Raw genomic sequence first — 19,004 nt, forward strand, 5'->3', positions numbered from 1 at the left:
TTCTTAAAAAGTAACAAAAGAAAAGTAAGTTAAAATTTAAAACAAAAATATTTTCTATGTATAATACAGGTATTTAGTGCTTCCACTGTTGGAATCCAAACTCAAAATGGCGGCATGTTTCAGAACCGTACCGCAGGAAAAAAAAAAAAAAAAAAAATTCCAGCCGTAAACATGTCGTCCTGCCCACGCAGCCATTTTGAAAGTTTGTTCTGCTGCGAGGATACAGTTCTACTACGTCACGTCCCCGGGTGTCTCCCTCGTCAATTATCTTCGGACTCCTCCTCCGCCTCCCGCAGCCAGGTGAAGAAGGCCGTGACGGACTTCAGGGCCACACCTTTGCCCTGCTGCTCGGCCGGGTCTTTGCTCGACTCCCACTTGTAGAAAGCGTCCTCCGAGATGACGTCCTCGTCATACAGGCAGTCAAAGAACATCCTTAGGAGGTCTAGCAGACACAGGAAGAGAGCAAACACTCAAATGTCACCTTGTTGCCGTCTGACAGGTTAAATTTGGAGCTTAAAGCTTAACTCAGTTCCTTTTTGAGGCTTTTTTTTTTTTTTTTTAAAAACAATTCACAACTAAATTTAAGACCAACCTAAAAACTACTGTTCTCTAAATGAATAAAAAGGTATTAGTTATTACATGTATAGTTTCTTGTAACCGCTATTTGGGCTGTGAGGCGAAATAAATGAAAGATGCATCCGCAGGTTTCATAAACTATGATGCAGAACTTACTTGGAGGCTGATCGAGGGCAACGATCAACGCCTGAAGTGCATAAAGTGCTTGCAGCTGTCGCTCAGTGTCTGAGTTAAGGTACTTGAGTAATACAGGCAATCTCCTCTGGATCATGGTTGTGTCCACTCGACAAGTGGTGTTATCATCTGTACGGCACAGCAGGAGGCAGAGTGAGTGCATGCCGAGCGGCTCCGCTCGCAGTTTGGCACAGTGTAAATATTGCAATCAGCGGTGCGATTTTAGCAGAACAGGGAAGTGTCTCCTCCGGGCGGTGGAGCGGCTTACCTTTCACTGCTGCCTTACACACAGCTGTCATCAAAGCCCTCAGGAAGGGAGACGAGCTCATCTGTGATTCATCTAGATTTGCCTGGGAAACGGAGCACAGAGGACACAACTTCCTGTCAGTGTCACGTGACCCCACTGAACAGTTAAAAGACATCCTCCATCCTCACATAACTTTGCAGCAGGACCAGTTTCAACAATGTTTTCCCCTTTGCACCGTGTTCGGATTGTGCCCTCTCTTCAAACACTCAACTTCAACCACACCAGGATTGTATTACACTCTGTACCAACATGTCACTTAACACCTACTTGTTTCAGGAATGATCTGGTACTCCGTTCTACTGTCGGCCATATCTGGACAGTGTTTGAGTCATTTTCTGACATTTTTTAGTGATGAGTGCAGCTGTGTAATGGTAAGTGGCAAATGGGCTGCATTTATGTAACGCTTTTATCAAGAGAGCTTTGTAATTTCATTCACATTCCTGGAGTTAAAAAAAGGGAAAAGGCAGGAAGAATTAAAAATAAATCTAAACACAAAGTCTGTTCTCATTCCACAATTTCACATCAAACAAAATCCAACATAATATACGATGGCCTGCCACACTTCCCTCCTTAGTCACTTGCTCACACAGTTTGTGTGACGTTTGAGCTCCCGAGAAGTGTCGCTTGTCATACCTCCACCCAGTCAAAGATCTGCTCGTCACTGGCCACATCCTCCAGGAGGAGTCTCTCCAGCTGCCGGCTCATCTCCTCAGGAGACAAGATCCTTTTCGGCAGAGCCGCCTCAGGATTGGAGCTGTCTGACTGAAGAAACTGGAGTTTCTGTTGATGTGAAGATGACAGGACAGTGATATGAGAAGGAAATGCCAAGAAAAGAGAAGATAATGAAAAGGAAAAAAAAGTTTATCCCATCATCTGTTTACATACTTTTTTTTTTTTTTTTTTTTTTTTTTTTTTTTTAAAGAAAATTGATAGTTAACAGCTGATAACATCATGCAGGTCTTGGAAAAACAGTAAGGCGTGAATGATGAGGAAGCAATGCGTAGTCGGGTGTGCAAAAAAACAAAATCTTTGGATGCTATTGCGGCCTTATTTCACCCAGTGACCATCATAAGATATAAAAATCTGAAGTCTGAGCCTGGCACTAATTTAAATGGATGCCTGTATCACTGACCTGTTGTGAGATGAAGGCCTGGACATCCTCTCCCTCTGGAAGAACGTCGGTCCAGTCGAGGCCCGATTCTCTCCACAAAGAACCTACAGTCCTATGGCTCTGTGGAAGCACGACAAGACGAAGTTAAACCTCTGCCTTCACACATATCTTCTTGCATTTTTAAAATTTTGCAGGTGTGGGTAAGGAGGTGATTCATACACATATATATCCACATATGAATACTTAAACCTTGCTTTAAAAAAAAAAAAAAAAAAAGATAAAACATAAAACATAACATGGAAAAACAAATATAAGGTAAAAACTAAAATAAATGCAATAAAGTAATCTAAGTATAAATTTAAATCCAAACACTAATAGATTATGCATCTGTCAGTCAGTTACAGATCATATGTCTGATCCTATCTGCAGTTTAACTACTGCTAAAACTCCACTGGCTTCATGAGGACAGGCAAAAAAAGGTAACCATAATAATATCAATAAAAACAATAAAAGATCAAGGTGTTGCTTACCATGTGTTTGCATAGTATGTGCAGTATTTCGGATATTAAGATCCCAGCTTTTCCCACAGGAAGCAACGGTTTGCTTAATTCACTGCGAACAGAGACCAAAGAAATTAAAATATCCACATTTTTTCCCTCTCATACACCACTTCGCTTACAGCAAACAGCAAAGAGATGCAAATTATTTAAATACATATACGGATGTAACCCTTATGTTTTTTTATTTCTGAAAGTGGTGATAAATAAAGGTGGCAATTTATTCCTGAACAAGTTCAGCAAATGTTTCTATATTTTTTGGTATTTGTACCTAAAGAGCTCTTTCATAGAGAAGCCCCCCTCCTTCAGCATAGGGCTGAGCAGCTCGGCCAGGTACAGCCAGATATGAGGAATGTCGATGGCCATGTCATCCGCTTGCTCCAACGTGTCCGCAAACCTGAGAGAAAACAAAGGCCAGGCGGTGCTTAGTTCCAGAAAGGTTTTTAACAATAAATAAAAAATAAAATTGAAGTAACTTTTATTTATTTTCAATTTGAAAATATTGTTTTTAACATGCAGGAAACACAAAATGTGTCTCCAAAACCAAAAACAAACAAAAAAAAAAAAAATCTGTTTCCCCTTGTTTTATGCCATTTTTTTTTTTTTCATCTATTTTTTATCTACGTGGAGTTCAAGTTTGATTGAGTGCACTTGTGTGTTATGTAGAAAATGTACTTTCTGCATCTCTAATGTCTAAAACCACTCAAGAAAGGTTAGAAGGGAAAAATATAAACAAAAAGATAGAAAGATCCCTGAGGCTCAGACCAAGCGGGGAATATTCCGGTAGAAACCCTGAGGATGATGATGAAGGTGGCAGCCTTGTTAACTAGCCTACTCATTCAAATGGCTTGAAAATCGAGATGGGAGCTGCCAAAGCTGGCTGCCGGAAAAGCACAAAACAAACTGCTGTATTGCGAAGTGCTTATAAACACATTCGATCTCCTCTATAGCCCCACATTAGCACCAACACATTTGGACAATGTTTCAAAAACTGGCCCAATACTTTAATGGGTAAATAAGAAGATGAATATAATTCAGCTGACCCTTTGTACAAATGTGCCTTGAGGAGGATTCCCTGCTGCACCAGCTGGAAGAAGAGCTGGCCCATGTGGTCCCGTGTGATCTGACTGCGCTCTAGGGTCGACTCCACCCCAACGCGCACAAAGATGTGAAGCTGGAAGCCCAAGTCGAGCTCGTCCACACACTGGACAGCCTCCTGCAGTAAACAGAGAAAGACGGTCAAAACGAGCTCTGCTGGAAACTTATGAGAAGCTTAAAATCTCTGAATTTAGCATTCTAGCAATTACAAAGCATTCAAATATGACACAGTCCATTACTGTACCCTCCTGGTGGATTTAAATTCAAACAAATGTTGCTTAAAGCTTACAATGCTCACAATTAAAGGCTATGAAAAATGCAAAATGCATGCTTTGCCTTAAAGAAAAGACATTATTTAATCATGAGTGAATCTTCTGGAAAACTAGTTGCTAATATTCATGTAAAGCAGAAGCCTGCTGATGCAAACTAAAACTTTTACGCCATAAGCTTCACCTACTGCTGATTTTCTCGTGAACGTCATACCTTATAATCGTTTATGTGCAGGAACTCGTCAATAATAGACTTGGACTTTCTCTCGATCTCCTCCTCAGACAGGGCTGGTCTGTCTGGGGTCTGGACCACTGGCTCAGGTTTCACTGTAAACATAGAAACAAGAGTCACAACTTTGCCTTTGTGCAGACAGAACTGAAGCCTGTTCGATGAAGCAAGTTCAGCTTATCCGGCATGTCTTTTTCATATCTAGCATCAATTACGTGAACACCGGCAATCAGGATGAGCAGTCACAGGTGGTTTGCAACTTGATAAATATACCCGATGTTAGCAGCACAGCACACATGGGAAGCAGAGAGGTGTTTTTATAAATCAAGAGTAAACTATAATATTAAAAAACAAAAATCCAAAGAGGTTAATCCCATAATGCAGTAAAAGCAGCAGAGCGTGTGAGAGTGTGTGTGAGAGGAAAAGCACCCCACAGTAGCACAGTGTTAAAAAATGCTGCATGAATATTAATAAATATATTATAATATATTATAAATATATATATAAATATAAATATAAATAAATAAAATCTATTTAGAGCCAGGAAGGAAAGCTGGCTGTGTAAAGTTCACAGACTCAATATTACTGACCGATCATTAAGGAACGGGGAAATCTGACTACATTAGGGGGCAACTTTTAGTTGTTGCTTACGTGAAGGAATTCTTACATTAAGTAAGAACATTTTAGCCTTATTCTGCCAACTGCATGTCAAGAGGTACAATACGATCTTAGAGCAAGTAAATAATTCAGACCGGTGAGCAGGCTTACTAATTTTATATAAAGTTCTATAAGTAAGGTTTCCTTTTTTAAGGCTGGGTTTAAAATCGTTTGCAGCCAGCAGGAAAAAGGGTTGTTCCTAAACTTCTGTTCTAAATGTCCTATTGATGCTCATTAAGGCAAGGCAGAGACTTTAGACCCTCTCACTATCTGCGCACTAATATCCAGGAATGGTGACACTGTTTTCCAGGTATCTGATTGGTCAGTAGGTGGTGGTTGTATACATGTAACCTGCTCCAGAACAGGATGCATGTGCAGCATAGATTACTTTGGTGATGTACCCTGATAAGAAAAGACCCACCAGTGAAAACCAAAGTTACCTCGCTAAGCCCTTAATCCTGCTCTGTAATGAAGAGCTCAGATCTCCTCTATAACCCCACATTAAAACCAGCTTACTCTATCTTTTAATAAACATCACAGATTCATCATTTTATTCACAGAAGACCAGAAATAACTTAGAAGTTAAAGTGATTTCCAAAGATGAAGGATGCAAATCCTAAATGAATAAGAGACACAAAGATATCTGCACATGCTGTTTGCATGCTAAATAAAACCAGTGCATTTGAAGAAATGCTAATTTTGTTTTATGTATGTTTGCAGCAGGAGCTGTTTTCACTTCTTTTCACCTGAAAGGTCAACAAAATATGTAAACTGTGTTCTCACCAGGCTCCCTGACTCTGCTGCGCTCCGTCTCCGGTTTGTCCTCAGTGACACTCGGTCTCCGGGGCTCGGCTCCCTCTCGCTCGCGGTCTCTTCGCGGCTCCTCCGGGCTTTGACTTTCCAGCAGCTCTTTTGAACTCCCTCCCCTGATGAACGGTCCGGGCCGTGATGACGGCGCGGCAGAGATCAGTGGCTTGTCACTGCGCTCTCTGCCTGTACTGCTACGACTGTTGTGAAGGAGGAAGGGGGAAGCAGACTAATCAGTCAAACAGGATCTTACTGTACACGAGGATATCTGAGAAACCAAAACATGAGGTCAACAATCAGGAGGATCAAACAAGAGCTGGAGTTGTGCTGTACCTTCCCAGAGTTCTCCTGGAGTCATAGTCTGGGTTCTGAGGAGGTGTAGTGGAGGGCTGAGGTGAGGGTGTGGACTGCAGTGCAGAGTAACGGTTGAGGCCAGATGTCCGTGACAGCTCTGTAACAGGAATGACAAAAAAGACCAATAAACAAAGAAGTGATCACAGATTGTTAGGTTTGATTGCCAGATTAGCCAGAGTGCTTTAGATACTTATGACTGTTGCAGTCCTTTTTGACTCATTTCATGCATTTGAGCTCTATTCAACACGAGGCTAAAATGTCTGCAGGTCTCACACTTGTAAACCCCAGAGAGCCTGAGAGTCACTGCTCCATTACTCAGCAACTAATGAGATACACAATTAATTTCAACTTCCCAACAATCAAAAGAAATAAAACAGTGGTGGATCAATAAAGAATAAGGCAAAATGTAATTTGCTTTGAATACTTACTTTTTTAAATAATTCATAATAAACGAGCGGTGCCAAGCACAAAAAAAAAAAAAAAAAAAAAAACACACCCCCGGCTGACGTTTTAGCTGATTTCAACGTTGTCCGACTCACAAATGTGTCACTCTCCAAACACCGAATCACTGAGATGACGCATCGGGTCCCACTCTGACCTTTACCTTGAGGTCAAGGTCACTGACATTTGAGCTCGTAGATAGTAGATTAATCTATGGTGTGAATACAGACATCCTACCTCATATTGTTTGAGTTATCGCATTCACAAGATTTTCAGAAAAACTTCATCTCTGACCTTGACCCAATAATGGCAAAAATTTAATCAGGTAATCTAGGGTCACTGGCCATCTTTCGTGCAGATTTGGTATGAATCAGACTGGTAGTTTTGCTGTAATACTGTTAACAAACAGACAGGCAGACAAACCTAAAACAACAGCCCGTTTCCCCTCCAGGAGCAGGGTAAAAATCTATGGTTATTTAAACGACCTCTCCTGGCTAAAGTGCAGCACCTTCACAATCCACCAGGGGACCACAGCCCCAGAATCACGACTGCCCAGAGGTTTTTTGGCACTCCCCAAAGAGGTTTTATACAGAGCAGAAGATAACATTGGTAACTAAATCAAAACTGAAATTAAAATTAGGCCCAGCCTGATGAGGCTTCCTTGCAGATGTTTACTGATGTTTACTTGCAGATGTTTACCGTCCGTGTTTTTTTTTTTTTTACAATTCTGAACTTCACAAATGTTACAATCTGACAAATATCACCTGCTCATAATAAAAACAACCATTTTAACTAAAGTAGTAGTAAATTGTATAGATTTTTGTCAGATAGATTAACACAATGCCTCCCCCCAAAGGCCCTGATGTCACAAGCAGAACATGTAGTTTTAATATAAAACTAAATTTATGGAGAAAAGAGTTTATTATAAGCCTGCAAAGGAGTGGCTGTTCCAAAGGTTGAATTATTTTCACAGAGTGTGCTGTGAGTGCAGTGCACTGGGGGAGTTTTTGCCCTGAGGACTTTCAGACCTGTCAACGCTGAGCTTCACAGGATTTGTATAGAAAAATAGATGCTTCCTGTTGAGACGGATCCTAACAGCCACAGGTCGGAGCGTGGAGAGTGTGGAGAAAGCAGTCTTTGTTTTCCAAAACTTCACACAGGACCTGCTGTTCATGCATCCTGGCGCTTTAACTGTGAGACATCTGAGCTAGCTGCAGCTACAACCTGACCATCAGACCTGATTTTCAACATTTTTTGGGGCCAGTCACAAAGCACTGAAGATGTATCACTCAGTATTTATACTGTTATGCTGTCTAGTCTCATTGATCTCATTTATCTTTTAGAAATAATAAGCCATTTATCTTATTTGAAATATGTTTGCTAATGGCCTAAACTGACTTAACGTCATCAAATCAGCAGCTGACTGAGACTGAAAGCTGAGGGATGTCAGATCAGTGCGCTAAACGTTGCAGTTTTGGTGTTTTGGTACAACTAATGAGCCTCTGAGATTCAAGATAAAAAGGAGCAGCCTGTTAAGATGACCAAAGTTTTTACAGTCTACTCAGTTGTGCTCGGTTTTGTTTTTCCAACTTTTGCTAATGATGTTTCAGCTTGCTGTGGCGTCTTACCCGAGTCGCTGGCTTTGGCTCCTCCACTGCTGCCCTTCACCCACGTGACTTGAGCCCGTGGGCCAAGCTGGATCTTCTCATCCATTTGAGGCTGCAGGAACACAATAATTAAAAAAAAAATTCAGTATTTTTGCTTTTAAACAGGAGAACAAGGAAGACTGCCAGCTATAAGACCAAAGGAAAAATGCCAATGTGCATAAGCTGCTTAAGCATTAAGGTAAATGCTGTTATTGAATTGTTAATCAATGATAACAACAGCTAAAATGCTGCATCAATACCAAACAGCTTCTGGGATATTTGGTGTTCTCACTTAACTTCTACCAGAGTGCTTCCAGCAGAGGGCGCTCCAAAAATGAACTGAGTTCTTTTACTCAGCAGTACTTATAGTTGCAGCAGGTTGTCAGTATGTGCACAACTAAACATACAGAGTTATGCAGATGAGATGAGATCAGGGAGCATTTATGTACACAGGCCAGTTTTGATGATCCTTAAGAGTCCTCTTGAGGCTGTGCAAACAGTTATCATCTGTGTACAAGAAAATACCAACCAGCTGTGAGAGCCTTAACCAATGTGGAAGGAAAAAAAAAAAAAGAAAAGACGCAAAACAAACTTGTCATGACATGAAAACCACCCTCGACAATTTATGTAAATTACAATGCAGACCTGAGAAAGTTAAACCAAGTCTGAGAATCTGAGAGAACAAAGCAGCTGCAGATTACCCACACACAATCGTTACACAATATGCTGCAACAAAAACACTGTCGCTGTCAGTGACAGATTTCTAATTAGAGCACATTTCTGATACCTCCACCATCATTGATGCCTCCTCATTTGATGGATTTGCTAACTTACTGGTTTTCAGACTGGCACATCCCACTTTGGAAGCCAAAAAAAGATTCAAGTCCCATCCCCAACAATTTTGGTTATTAACTAACAAGGATTCAAATGGAATTTTAGTGTGAAACAAAAAGTTAGTACAATAATCTTGACTATCCACCCCCCTCCAGAAAAAGCGAGCAAACAATTTCGTTTCAAACTGGTGATAAGTGCTAAATCTCCAGATTGAACAATTTTCAGTTCATGAGACCAGGCCAAAGACATGGTGTCAGGTGAGGAGTGAGACCTTGCATATGTTTGTTTTAATATTCATGGGGTTGTGCACTGTGAGTTTGTCCCTTGGGCGAGACCGTCAACCCCGAGTCAACAGTAATGTCCTGAGACATCTGAAGGGGAGCAGAGGAAACAATATGAACTGGAGTGCCATTGTGTACCAGCTAAGAAAGCAAAGAAAAGACATGAACTTTTGCCCCCACCAACACATTCTTCGCTCACCAACTGGCTCACTTGCCAGATTTGCGTTCCTGCAACTTTGTCCACTTCCCAAATATGAAAATCAAGTTGAAGGGACGCTGTTTTGACATACTGGAGGAGATCCAGAGCCGCTCACAGAGGGATAGGTAAAAGGAAACATACTGGGAGTTTCACTGTACGTCTAAAAACAGGAGTTGTGCTGAAAACAGTCCAGAGATGACGAGAAAGATGATGGATTGTGAGACTGTCTAAACTTAAAATCATTTAAGGGTTTTGAGGTATATAAACCTCTTCTCTGACTCTTAAATTAAAACCCCATCATCTCATATTTCATGACTTTTCGTAAAACGGGTTAACGCCAGGCGATCGCCACTGAAGCACCAATTTTCTGCCCTTACTAGTCGGGAACAGCTCGTTAAGAAGTAGTATCAGCTGGCTTTTTACCGTAACTCCGCCACCGTTTGTTCTATCGGAAAAATTCAAACGGTTCCCGAAAGCTCAGAAATTGCACTTCACCAACCATATAGGGGTATTACGGTATTTGTTGCCACGAATGGTGGCACTTTTGAGGTACGCTGTGTCGTATACGACACGTTTGGAGGTATAAGGTTAATTCATCATATAGTAATTTTTGGGGCGTGCGGGATGCTATGTAGGTTTACACAGGATGGCTGCTGTAGCGTGAGCCAGAGCTAGCCAGATGTGACTGATTGACAAATACATTGTGTACCACCCGTCCTTAATGGACTGTATTAGTCCAAGTGAAACTGAGAAAGGTCTACCAGATACCAACAAAAACGGTGGCAGCTTATCCAGCAAACATTTACACGTCGGTTTTTCATTCCCAGATAAAAACTGTTTGCAAACTTACAGTTGAACCGACGTCGCGACCCTTCACCTCCATCACCGGTTCAAGGTACCAATTTAACGTTGCCTAAACATCCTTGTTAGGCTTTCTAGCAACATAAAGTTTGGGTTCAAGAATTGTTTCTCTTAGTCGATAATAATAAAACAAAATAAACGTCGGGAATTCAGCCGTGGGACATTTACCGACTGTATTGGATCAGCAATGAAATAAAATGGCAAGTCACCAGAACCATGGTACTACCTTGGACAAGCTAAAAGTATTAAGCAGTGTTGCCAATTAGTGACTAGCAACTTTTTCCAGTGATTTCCTGGCTTTTTGGAGACTGTCGTGGAAGGTGAAATCAAATACAGTGTCTGTACCGTGGCCCCGCTTATCATAGTGTGATATTTACAGTCCCCATATAATTTCCTAAATGTTGCCAATACAAAGGCAGTAGAATTTTAAGCACAGGTTTAAAGATAAGACATTTTATGAATGTTTGACTTTATTTGACCTTGGTAAAGAGGTCAGAGGTCCAAAGTAAGGTGTTATTTAGAATCCTCATACAATATATCATTCCCTATATGTTGTCACTACAAACAATGACAACAAGAAACATTTTTAAATAGCTCTATATACCATTATTATAGCTCTGACCTTCAGATAAATCTACTGACCTTGAAGGTGACATGTTCTATTGGATTCGGGTCAGGTGAGAGTGGGGGCCACTCAGTGGTATCAAATTCTTCATCCTCTAGGAACCGCCTGCATACTCTGGCCACATGAGGACAGGCATTGTTGTGCACCAGGAGGAACCCAGGATCCAGTGCACTGCAGGGTCTGACAAGGGTCCAGGGATTTCATCCCAATACCTAATGGCAGTCGGGGTGCCGCTGCCTAGCCTGTAGAGGTATGTGGATCCCTCCATGGATATGCCTCCCCAGTACATTACTGACCCACCACCAAACCGGTCATGCTGAATGATGTTACAGGCAGCATAACATTCTCCACGGCTTCTACAGACCCTTTCATATCTGTCACATGTGCACAGGGTGAACCTGCTTTTGAAAAGCACTGGGTGCAAGTGGCATCTCTGCAAATTCTGGTATTCTATGGCAAATGCCAATCAGGCTCCACAGTGTCAGGCAGTGAGCACAGGGCCAACTAGAGGATGTTGGGCCCCTCAGGCCCCCCTCATGAAGTTTGTTTCTGACTGTTCAATCAGAGACATTCACACCAGTGGCCTGCTGATGGTCATTTTGTAGGGCTCTGGCAGGGCTCCTGTTCCTCCGGTCCGGTCTTGCTGATGGGTTAAGAACCTTTTCCAGCCCCGTCCAGCTATTCTAGAGTAACTGCCTGCCTCCTGGGATCTCCTCCATGCTCTTGAGACTGTGCTGGGAAACACAGCAAACCGTCTGGCAATGGCATGTATTGATCCACCCTGAAGGATCTGGAGTACCTGTGCAACCTCTGTAGGGTCCAGGTATCATCTCATGCTACCAGCAGTGACACTGACCCCAGCCAAATGCAAAACTAGTGAGAAAACAGTCAGAAAATATGAGGAGAGAAAAATGTCAGTGGCCTCCACCTGTAACCATTCCTGTTTTGTGGATTGTCTCATTGTTGCTTCTCCAGTGCACCTGTTGTTAATTTCATGAACACCAAAGCAGCTGAAACTGATTAACAACCCCCTCTGCTGCCTAACTGACCAGATCAATATCCCAGAAGTTTAAATGACTTGATGCTGTACTCTGATTAAAAATGTTGCTTTAACTTTTTTGAGCAGTACACACACACCTTACAGTTATGTTACTGTATTTTTGTTTGGCCATGTCAGACAGCTTTTCCTTGATGTTATTGTTTCTGTTATTCTAATCATTAATAAAAATAAATATTTAATAATGCATCTTAATTTTTTGTCTTTTTTCAGTATCTGTATAAAGGAACAATTCTAGTATCTCAACCTTACAGGTTTTCCCATACTTTTTGCAACCTGCTCTGATTACTTAGCATGTTCAATAAAGACAAATGTTTTTGTGCACTCTGAAGCTCTTTAATATTTTTTAGAGGTTTTTCTTGTCCTTGGCTCCTGCTGCCTCCTGCTCACTTATGGCTACGAGTCCGGGCAGCATGTCTCACCTTAGAGATCTTTGGGATCTTGTTGGGGTCGATGGTCCTGCTGTTCTTCGTCATAGGCACAGTGTTCCAGGTCTCATCTCTCTGCCCACGCTGATCTCTTTGCTCTCGCGGATCTATGAGAACCAAAGGGGCACAATGCAGAAAACAAGAAAAATATACATCAATGGAAATCCAGCAACACTTTTCTAAGCATTTTTCATCATTTCAGCCACACATGATGGAATATTATAGGTCAGCTGACAGATGGGAGGGGGCAGGGGGGCTTCCTTTCTGCTGGGCACAATAGCATCTCTGCAGGCTATAGGGACAGGAAGTCTGCCTGTATGCTTGCAGGCTTCCTGAGTCACTGTAGCTGTGCCGATGTGACTCTAAGCCTTAAAGAGGATTTAGACTGCAGGCCTGACCTGGCCGTCTCTTGCTGTCCTTGGAGAGCAGCTGCTGGTGCACTTTTCTTTGCTCTTCTTGCTCTTCAATCTTAGCCTCTTTGTGGATCTGCTCGATGGTTTTCGGGCCCTGGTCAGCTCTCCTGGAGAACCAGTTGTGCTGAGGGGAAAAAAAAAAGTGTCAGACTGATGTAAACCAACTAAAATAACAGCCAGAGAAATTACAGTATTTCTCTGTTTTATCATAACACATAGATCAGTTCATATATGAGAAGCTGTCAGTCACAAAAGAAAGTGACTGACACATTAATGAGTGCCCACACCTGATAAATGCGTTAACAAGGTTTTCATCTTGCAGACAGGCCTTCATTTGCTACTAATATTTGTGCATGTCTGTAATGCTGAGCATGAAGGTTTTTGTTTTTAAACAAAGTAGATCCACGCTCATTTTAATTTCAAATTTGACAGGAACGCAGCACAGCAGAGCTTTGAATCGGTTTTTCCTCCTTTCTCTATGAGACAGTGACACACATTCAAATAACCTGCGTAAAACGCGAGTTAAGGAGGAAGCTCAGTTTAATGCATGCAGATGTCTCTACAGGTAAAGCGCAAGATCAACCCCAACGGGGACGCCACAGATAAGGTTTGATGTATGTATAAAAGGACCTCTAGCTGAACCCACAATTCTGCCTCATCTCCATTAGGCTGATAATATGACACAATGAAAAAAAGCCATGACTACTCATTTCTAGACTAGAGACATGTTTGTACAAACTTTGATGACATCTATATAATTAATTGTCTCTGTGTGATTCGTTCATAAAATAAATACAGGAGTAGTTGCACGAAACGTCTATACGAAGTGTTGAAGATATTGAGAAGAGAGAAAAAAAAAAAACAGTGTTGCACCTTGTTAGCAAGCCAGAATGAATGCAGACTCACTTTGGGAGGAGTTTATAACTCACTTCCTGTTAACTGGTTTGGTAACCTAACTAAAGTGTTGTAAGTAGTAAGAAGTGATCGGCACACACAAGCGGACATAAGGTCAGGTATTTAAACGCTTCGGGTAATTGTTTGTTTAAGGCTTGTTTCTGTTCTACTGTGTATTTCCACAGAAGGTATTAAAATTCAGTACCAAGAGGTAGATATAATTTGAACAATATCAGATCAAAACAGCAATATCTTGTTTCAGAGAATCGTGTCAGAGAAATCAATGAAATAAACCTCTATTGGGGCGCAAAGCATTGTGAGGTCATCTAAACAAGGGTTGGGAGGCTGGACTCTCTACTGAAAACAAATATCATAAATGCACAGACTCACCAATCTGAGGTCTATAACGTCCTGCAACATGAACCGTATCCGAGATGAAGTCTTCCTCTCTTTGACAATTTTCTCCATCTGATTGAAATATTGATCCATCCGAGGCTGATGAAAGAGACAGAGAAAGTTCATTTGAGACATGAAGGTTAAATTTTCAATTTCTTTAATGGACAGAAGGTCAGAGTGATTCACATTATTTCATTCTACTGAGTGATTGTTCAGTTTATTACTTGGAGCAGGAGCTGCCCCTCACCAACCAACATTAAACTGGAACATTTTGGGAAGCAGAAGAACAAAAAGTGTAATAACCCAAAATGAATGTAGCCAATTCAGTATAATAGCTCTCCATTAAACAGACATGTTCAGAAAATGATGAGATTAAACAAGATAAAACTCATCTAAAAAGGGAACAATGGCTGATTTATGGTCACATTTTTTAGGATTTAATGTTTAAAAATGTCTGGTTTTTTTGTTTGTAAACAGGGAAAACATATTCCAGAAGCAAACAAAGCAGCTCTAAGTCATAACACTGAGTTCATTGATGCTTCTAGGGGTGTGGTCTCAGTGTCAGTTAGCTGGCTCTTTGGCATTTCCTTCATAAGGAAAAAGATCCTACATCTTTAACCTTTAAGGGTTGATTTTTGACAACAGGAGGAAAACAAAACAAAACAAAAACAAACAAACAAACATTATCAACTGTGGACTCTGTAGACGCAGATGTAATGGTGACTGCTAACTAAATTAATGTTCACATTCACTGAACCTTTGCTCCAAGTCGGCTGCAAACTAACTGAAACCATGCTAAAGAAAACCAAGCAGCAACCTATGAAGCTGAAAAATGAAGCTATTCCTGCTATGCTGTTCACTTCACTACAGACTGCCATGTTAAAATGCCCAACTTCACAGCATTTAAAAACATGTTTACAACCTCATCTAATTGGTTCTGGCCTCTGTGGATAGTTTTCCCCCCTTCATAACAACTCTCCTGATGTGATTGCTTTAAATCATGCACTCATTTTTATGGAATTATACGGAATTCTATGACTTGCCGTGGGCTACAGACCATCTAGGAAGTTTGCGCTTCAGTTTTGGTGAGTGACAGATATGTGTGAGCAAGCTGTGATTTCAGGGTTGCAGCTTGCTAACCAATCTTCCAAGCATTAGCTGATAATTTAGGACTCCACTTCTTGTGTTATACACGGTCACTGGCTCAAATAAGCAAACATGGCGGTGGCAAAAATGCTAAGTTGAAGCTTCAAAATTCATAGTCCATGTTTAATACGGTCTATGGTTACAGATGACCAAAAAAAGGTGAGTATAAACTCTGCAACAGTCTGCATATCACAGCTCAGCTATCGTTAAGCTGAAACGCTAAGCTAACTGTCTGTGCTTTCTGGATTACCTCTTCAGGCTTCGTGAACGTATCAGATAATAATAGTATATATATTAATAATAGTTTTATAATGGCACAGCCACCCAGCCACAGCTGCATGAGCTTATCATCTGTTACAATTTCAGTTTAATGTAACAAGGTTTAATACACTGCAAATAGCAGCTTTATCTGTCTATTTGTGACTCATTAAAAACACACACACACAAACGCACACAACCCCTTCACTGCTTTGAACTGAAGTTTTAGTTAAAAGGCAGGTATGATGTCAGTCCACCAGGATTTTCCCCAGTTGACCACAGCCTTGGCAGGTTCCTTGCTGGTCAGAGGGCTTGTCTTTTGTGGGCTGATGGGGAGATGACAAGGATCAAACCACACATCACATCACAGCGCAGCAGAGAACAGAAAGACCTTTAGGTCAGTTGTGTCTCTCCAAGCATCTGAGGACTCTTTCTGTGACCAGCTGAGAATTACTGATGTCTACAGGAGAGCCAGTCAGACAGAACAAAGCAGAGCATCGACTGCAGGGACACTGTGGGGATATCCCCATTTCCTCATAACCTACATAAACAGCTTCTCATGCCTCTGGAACCAAACGTAGCCCAGCTGGTGCAGGATCAAATCCCACCAGAACTGCTGCTTTATGACTCTTGAACCTGTGCTGCTGTAAATCACCTTCAGCTTCACTTAACTGCCACACAGCCAACATTCACCTCAGTGGATATTAGCAAAGGCATAATGATGCCAAAGGGTTACTCCTATGTCATAAATATATATCGGTTCACCTTTGAATCTCTGTCTCCAAACACCGTCTGAATTCTTTCACTTTCATTTCCAAGTCTGGCTTCAGTCCCGGATTTATAGATTTTGTAGGTGTTTAAAAATTCACACTCCTCAGAGTGTGATCCGATGTCAGACTGTCCAGTGCCAAAGCCTTCCTGATAGGCCGCCACTGATCGGTTCATACAGAAAACTATGCCACATAAAAACAGCTAATCACGCATCACCTTATAAAGCACGCTACCACATGGCCAAATCTTTCAATACAAAAACCCCCATGTAGGGATATATGTTTGCAGGCTCATTCAGTGTGATCAGCTGGCTGCTGATGGGGATTTCCTATTCCCAATGTAAATGTAACATTACTGCAAGTGTCAAATCATACCCACCTTCACTGATTCACTTTCTTGATACCACACTTCAGTCAGAATAAATTCTGTACCGATTAGAAGCAGCAGGTTATCTGATCTTGGTATAAAGACTAGAGACAGAAGACAGCTAACCTGACTCTGTCCATAAGTTAAATAAATCTGCATACCTATTGAAATCTAACCATTAATATGTTTGTTTAACACCAAAGTAAAGTGCCTTAGGTTGCCTCAAGCTTACAAACAGTCCAGCTCATATGGCTGTAAAACCACATTTTTTACACTCTGCATGTTTTTTTGCACAGATTACATCAACAAGGTCAGACTATCGTTTTTTTAATGCTAATTTTTGTAAAACTATTCTTCCCTATTTAATAAAAGAACCTTCTCCTCCAGCTCACCTTGGCCTTCTCAAAGTCGAGGTCCTTGCCAATGGTGGTGAGCAGCCTGCAAAGACACTCCAAGGACTCCTCATCGTGGTTCTTGAGCAGCTTGACCACACAGTCATGCATAATGGCCTCTGTCAACATCTTGAGCTTGAACAGCTCGCCGATGAACTTGATGTTGCCGATGGAACGCCGCCGGGCCTTGTCCTTGGCTTCCTCAAGCTCTTCCTGAAGTCGCTCACGCTCAGTCACCTGAAAAAAAAAACAAGGAAATGTTAATCTTTACCTAGGTTCAGCCAAACCTTCCAGCCAGCATAAGATTTTCATAGTCTAAATAAAATCCAAAGTAACACATCTTTAGTAATTCATAGATGCCATACCGATGCAGCAGAGTCCAGCTCTTTCTGCTTCCTTTCAAACACCACATCGTCTACCTTGTCTTTCTCAAACTCCTTCTGGCACCGGTTTAGCAGCAGCTTGCGAAAGTTTACTGTGGTGTTGGGTTTGTCTGTCATCTGCACTCTCAGCTGTACATGAACAGAGTAAACATAAGTAAAGAAACATCAGAACAAAAGAAAAGATAAAACCTCTAAAAATGTTTCAGATGTAAGGCAAGACCAAAACAACTGAAACTCTTTTCTGCAGGTTATACTAAAGGAAACCATTATACAAAAGCATGCCTTTTTAGATGTAAAGGCTCATTTCATTATTTTACACTTAAAGCCATTTATATTTATACGTTTATATGTATGAACGTTATATTCACAGGTGGAATTGCCAGGGAACAGTTCTTTAGTTGTTCTGAACAGGAATTGTATTGAACTGTATTGTACATTTTAATGTGGTCTATATTGAGCCACATTAAAATGCATATGATTATTTTGCAAAACAAGCAAAAAAAACTAAAGGTAATGATTTGGGGTCATCTTCCTTCTGTGACACACTCATTTTTTAAAATTTTATTTATTTTATATCAAGTATGTGGTCAATTGTGTGGCGTCATTTATGCTGCAAACATACTTTCATTTTGTTTTGTTTTTTTACATTATAGGCTGTGATTTTATTGTAATTTTCCACTTCTAATCACTACAATGTAATGTTTTAAAGTGAACCATGGCTAATCGACTTAGAACAAGGTTGAGAAGCATCCTGAAGTACATGCAGTTTGCAGGCAAACCTGCTTTCAGGGATATTTGGACAATATTTCTACCCCATTTCCCCCAACACTATCTCCCTGGTAGTGAGCTCTGTGTCAATGAACACTTCTACAAATCCTTTCCAAACCAGCCAAGTGTGGCGTAAAGATCGAGTGAAACTGTGATGTTATGCAAAGTCCTATTTGCATAAAAAAGACTGAAAACTTTCCACTGGAACAACTTAGAATACCTGTCACATATAAAGTATAAAGGTAGGCATGATAAACACAAACAGAGCCATTAAAAAGGATTGCCGTCTAACATATAAAGAGGTAAAAGAGGCCCCAACCAGTTCTTTTTTGCTATAATAAGTTGGTCACTTGAGGGTTAAACATTTAACAATTTGGCAACCCCATAATGCATGGGTGTAAGTCAGGATGAAGATATCTACAGCATAAAACAGCCACAGCTGTCTTCATCGGGACAGTGACTGGCTTACCGTGGCAAGGCAGCGGCACATGTTTCCATAAGCCACAGAGAAGCTGGGCTCATCGATGGCCTTTTCGAAGACCAGGTCGATGACACCTTTGAGTCTCTCCTCTGTGTCGATGGTCAGGTCTGTTACCTGCTTCATCAGCTGGTTGAACTTCTGAGGTGTCAGCTTGTTCAGGATGCTCCGCACCTTCCTGAAAAGCTCCTGTAGGGAAGCAATCATGAAATGGTAGTTGATAACTCA

General features: G+C 41.2%; 1 protein-coding gene across 5 annotated transcripts in view; it reads right to left on the minus strand.

The window, feature by feature from the left end:
* Positions 1-260: 260 nt before the first annotated feature.
* eif4g3a (eukaryotic translation initiation factor 4 gamma, 3a) overlaps positions 261-19,004 on the minus strand; it is a 67,162-nt gene continuing 48,418 nt past the window's right edge. For all 5 annotated transcript variants that reach the window (XM_030729107.1, XM_030729106.1, XM_030729103.1 and 2 more), the window contains 18 exons: positions 18,768-18,965; positions 17,513-17,659; positions 17,148-17,384; positions 14,209-14,313; positions 12,910-13,048; positions 12,506-12,618; positions 8,209-8,299; positions 6,119-6,236; positions 5,762-5,985; positions 4,307-4,419; positions 3,769-3,941; positions 2,997-3,122; positions 2,699-2,780; positions 2,190-2,288; positions 1,691-1,837; positions 1,019-1,100; positions 733-879; positions 261-442 (listed from right to left, as the gene is read on the minus strand). In XM_030729107.1, coding sequence (XP_030584967.1) covers positions 261-442; positions 733-879; positions 1,019-1,100; positions 1,691-1,837; positions 2,190-2,288; positions 2,699-2,780; positions 2,997-3,122; positions 3,769-3,941; positions 4,307-4,419; positions 5,762-5,985; positions 6,119-6,236; positions 8,209-8,299; positions 12,506-12,618; positions 12,910-13,048; positions 14,209-14,313; positions 17,148-17,384; positions 17,513-17,659; positions 18,768-18,965 — 2,523 coding nt within the window. The remainder of the gene's footprint in view (positions 443-732; positions 880-1,018; positions 1,101-1,690; positions 1,838-2,189; positions 2,289-2,698; positions 2,781-2,996; positions 3,123-3,768; positions 3,942-4,306; positions 4,420-5,761; positions 5,986-6,118; positions 6,237-8,208; positions 8,300-12,505; positions 12,619-12,909; positions 13,049-14,208; positions 14,314-17,147; positions 17,385-17,512; positions 17,660-18,767; positions 18,966-19,004) is intronic.

The sequence above is a fragment of the Archocentrus centrarchus genome, chromosome 5 (genome assembly GCF_007364275.1).
Source record: "Archocentrus centrarchus isolate MPI-CPG fArcCen1 chromosome 5, fArcCen1, whole genome shotgun sequence".
Classification (NCBI taxonomy): domain Eukaryota; kingdom Metazoa; phylum Chordata; class Actinopteri; order Cichliformes; family Cichlidae; genus Archocentrus; species Archocentrus centrarchus.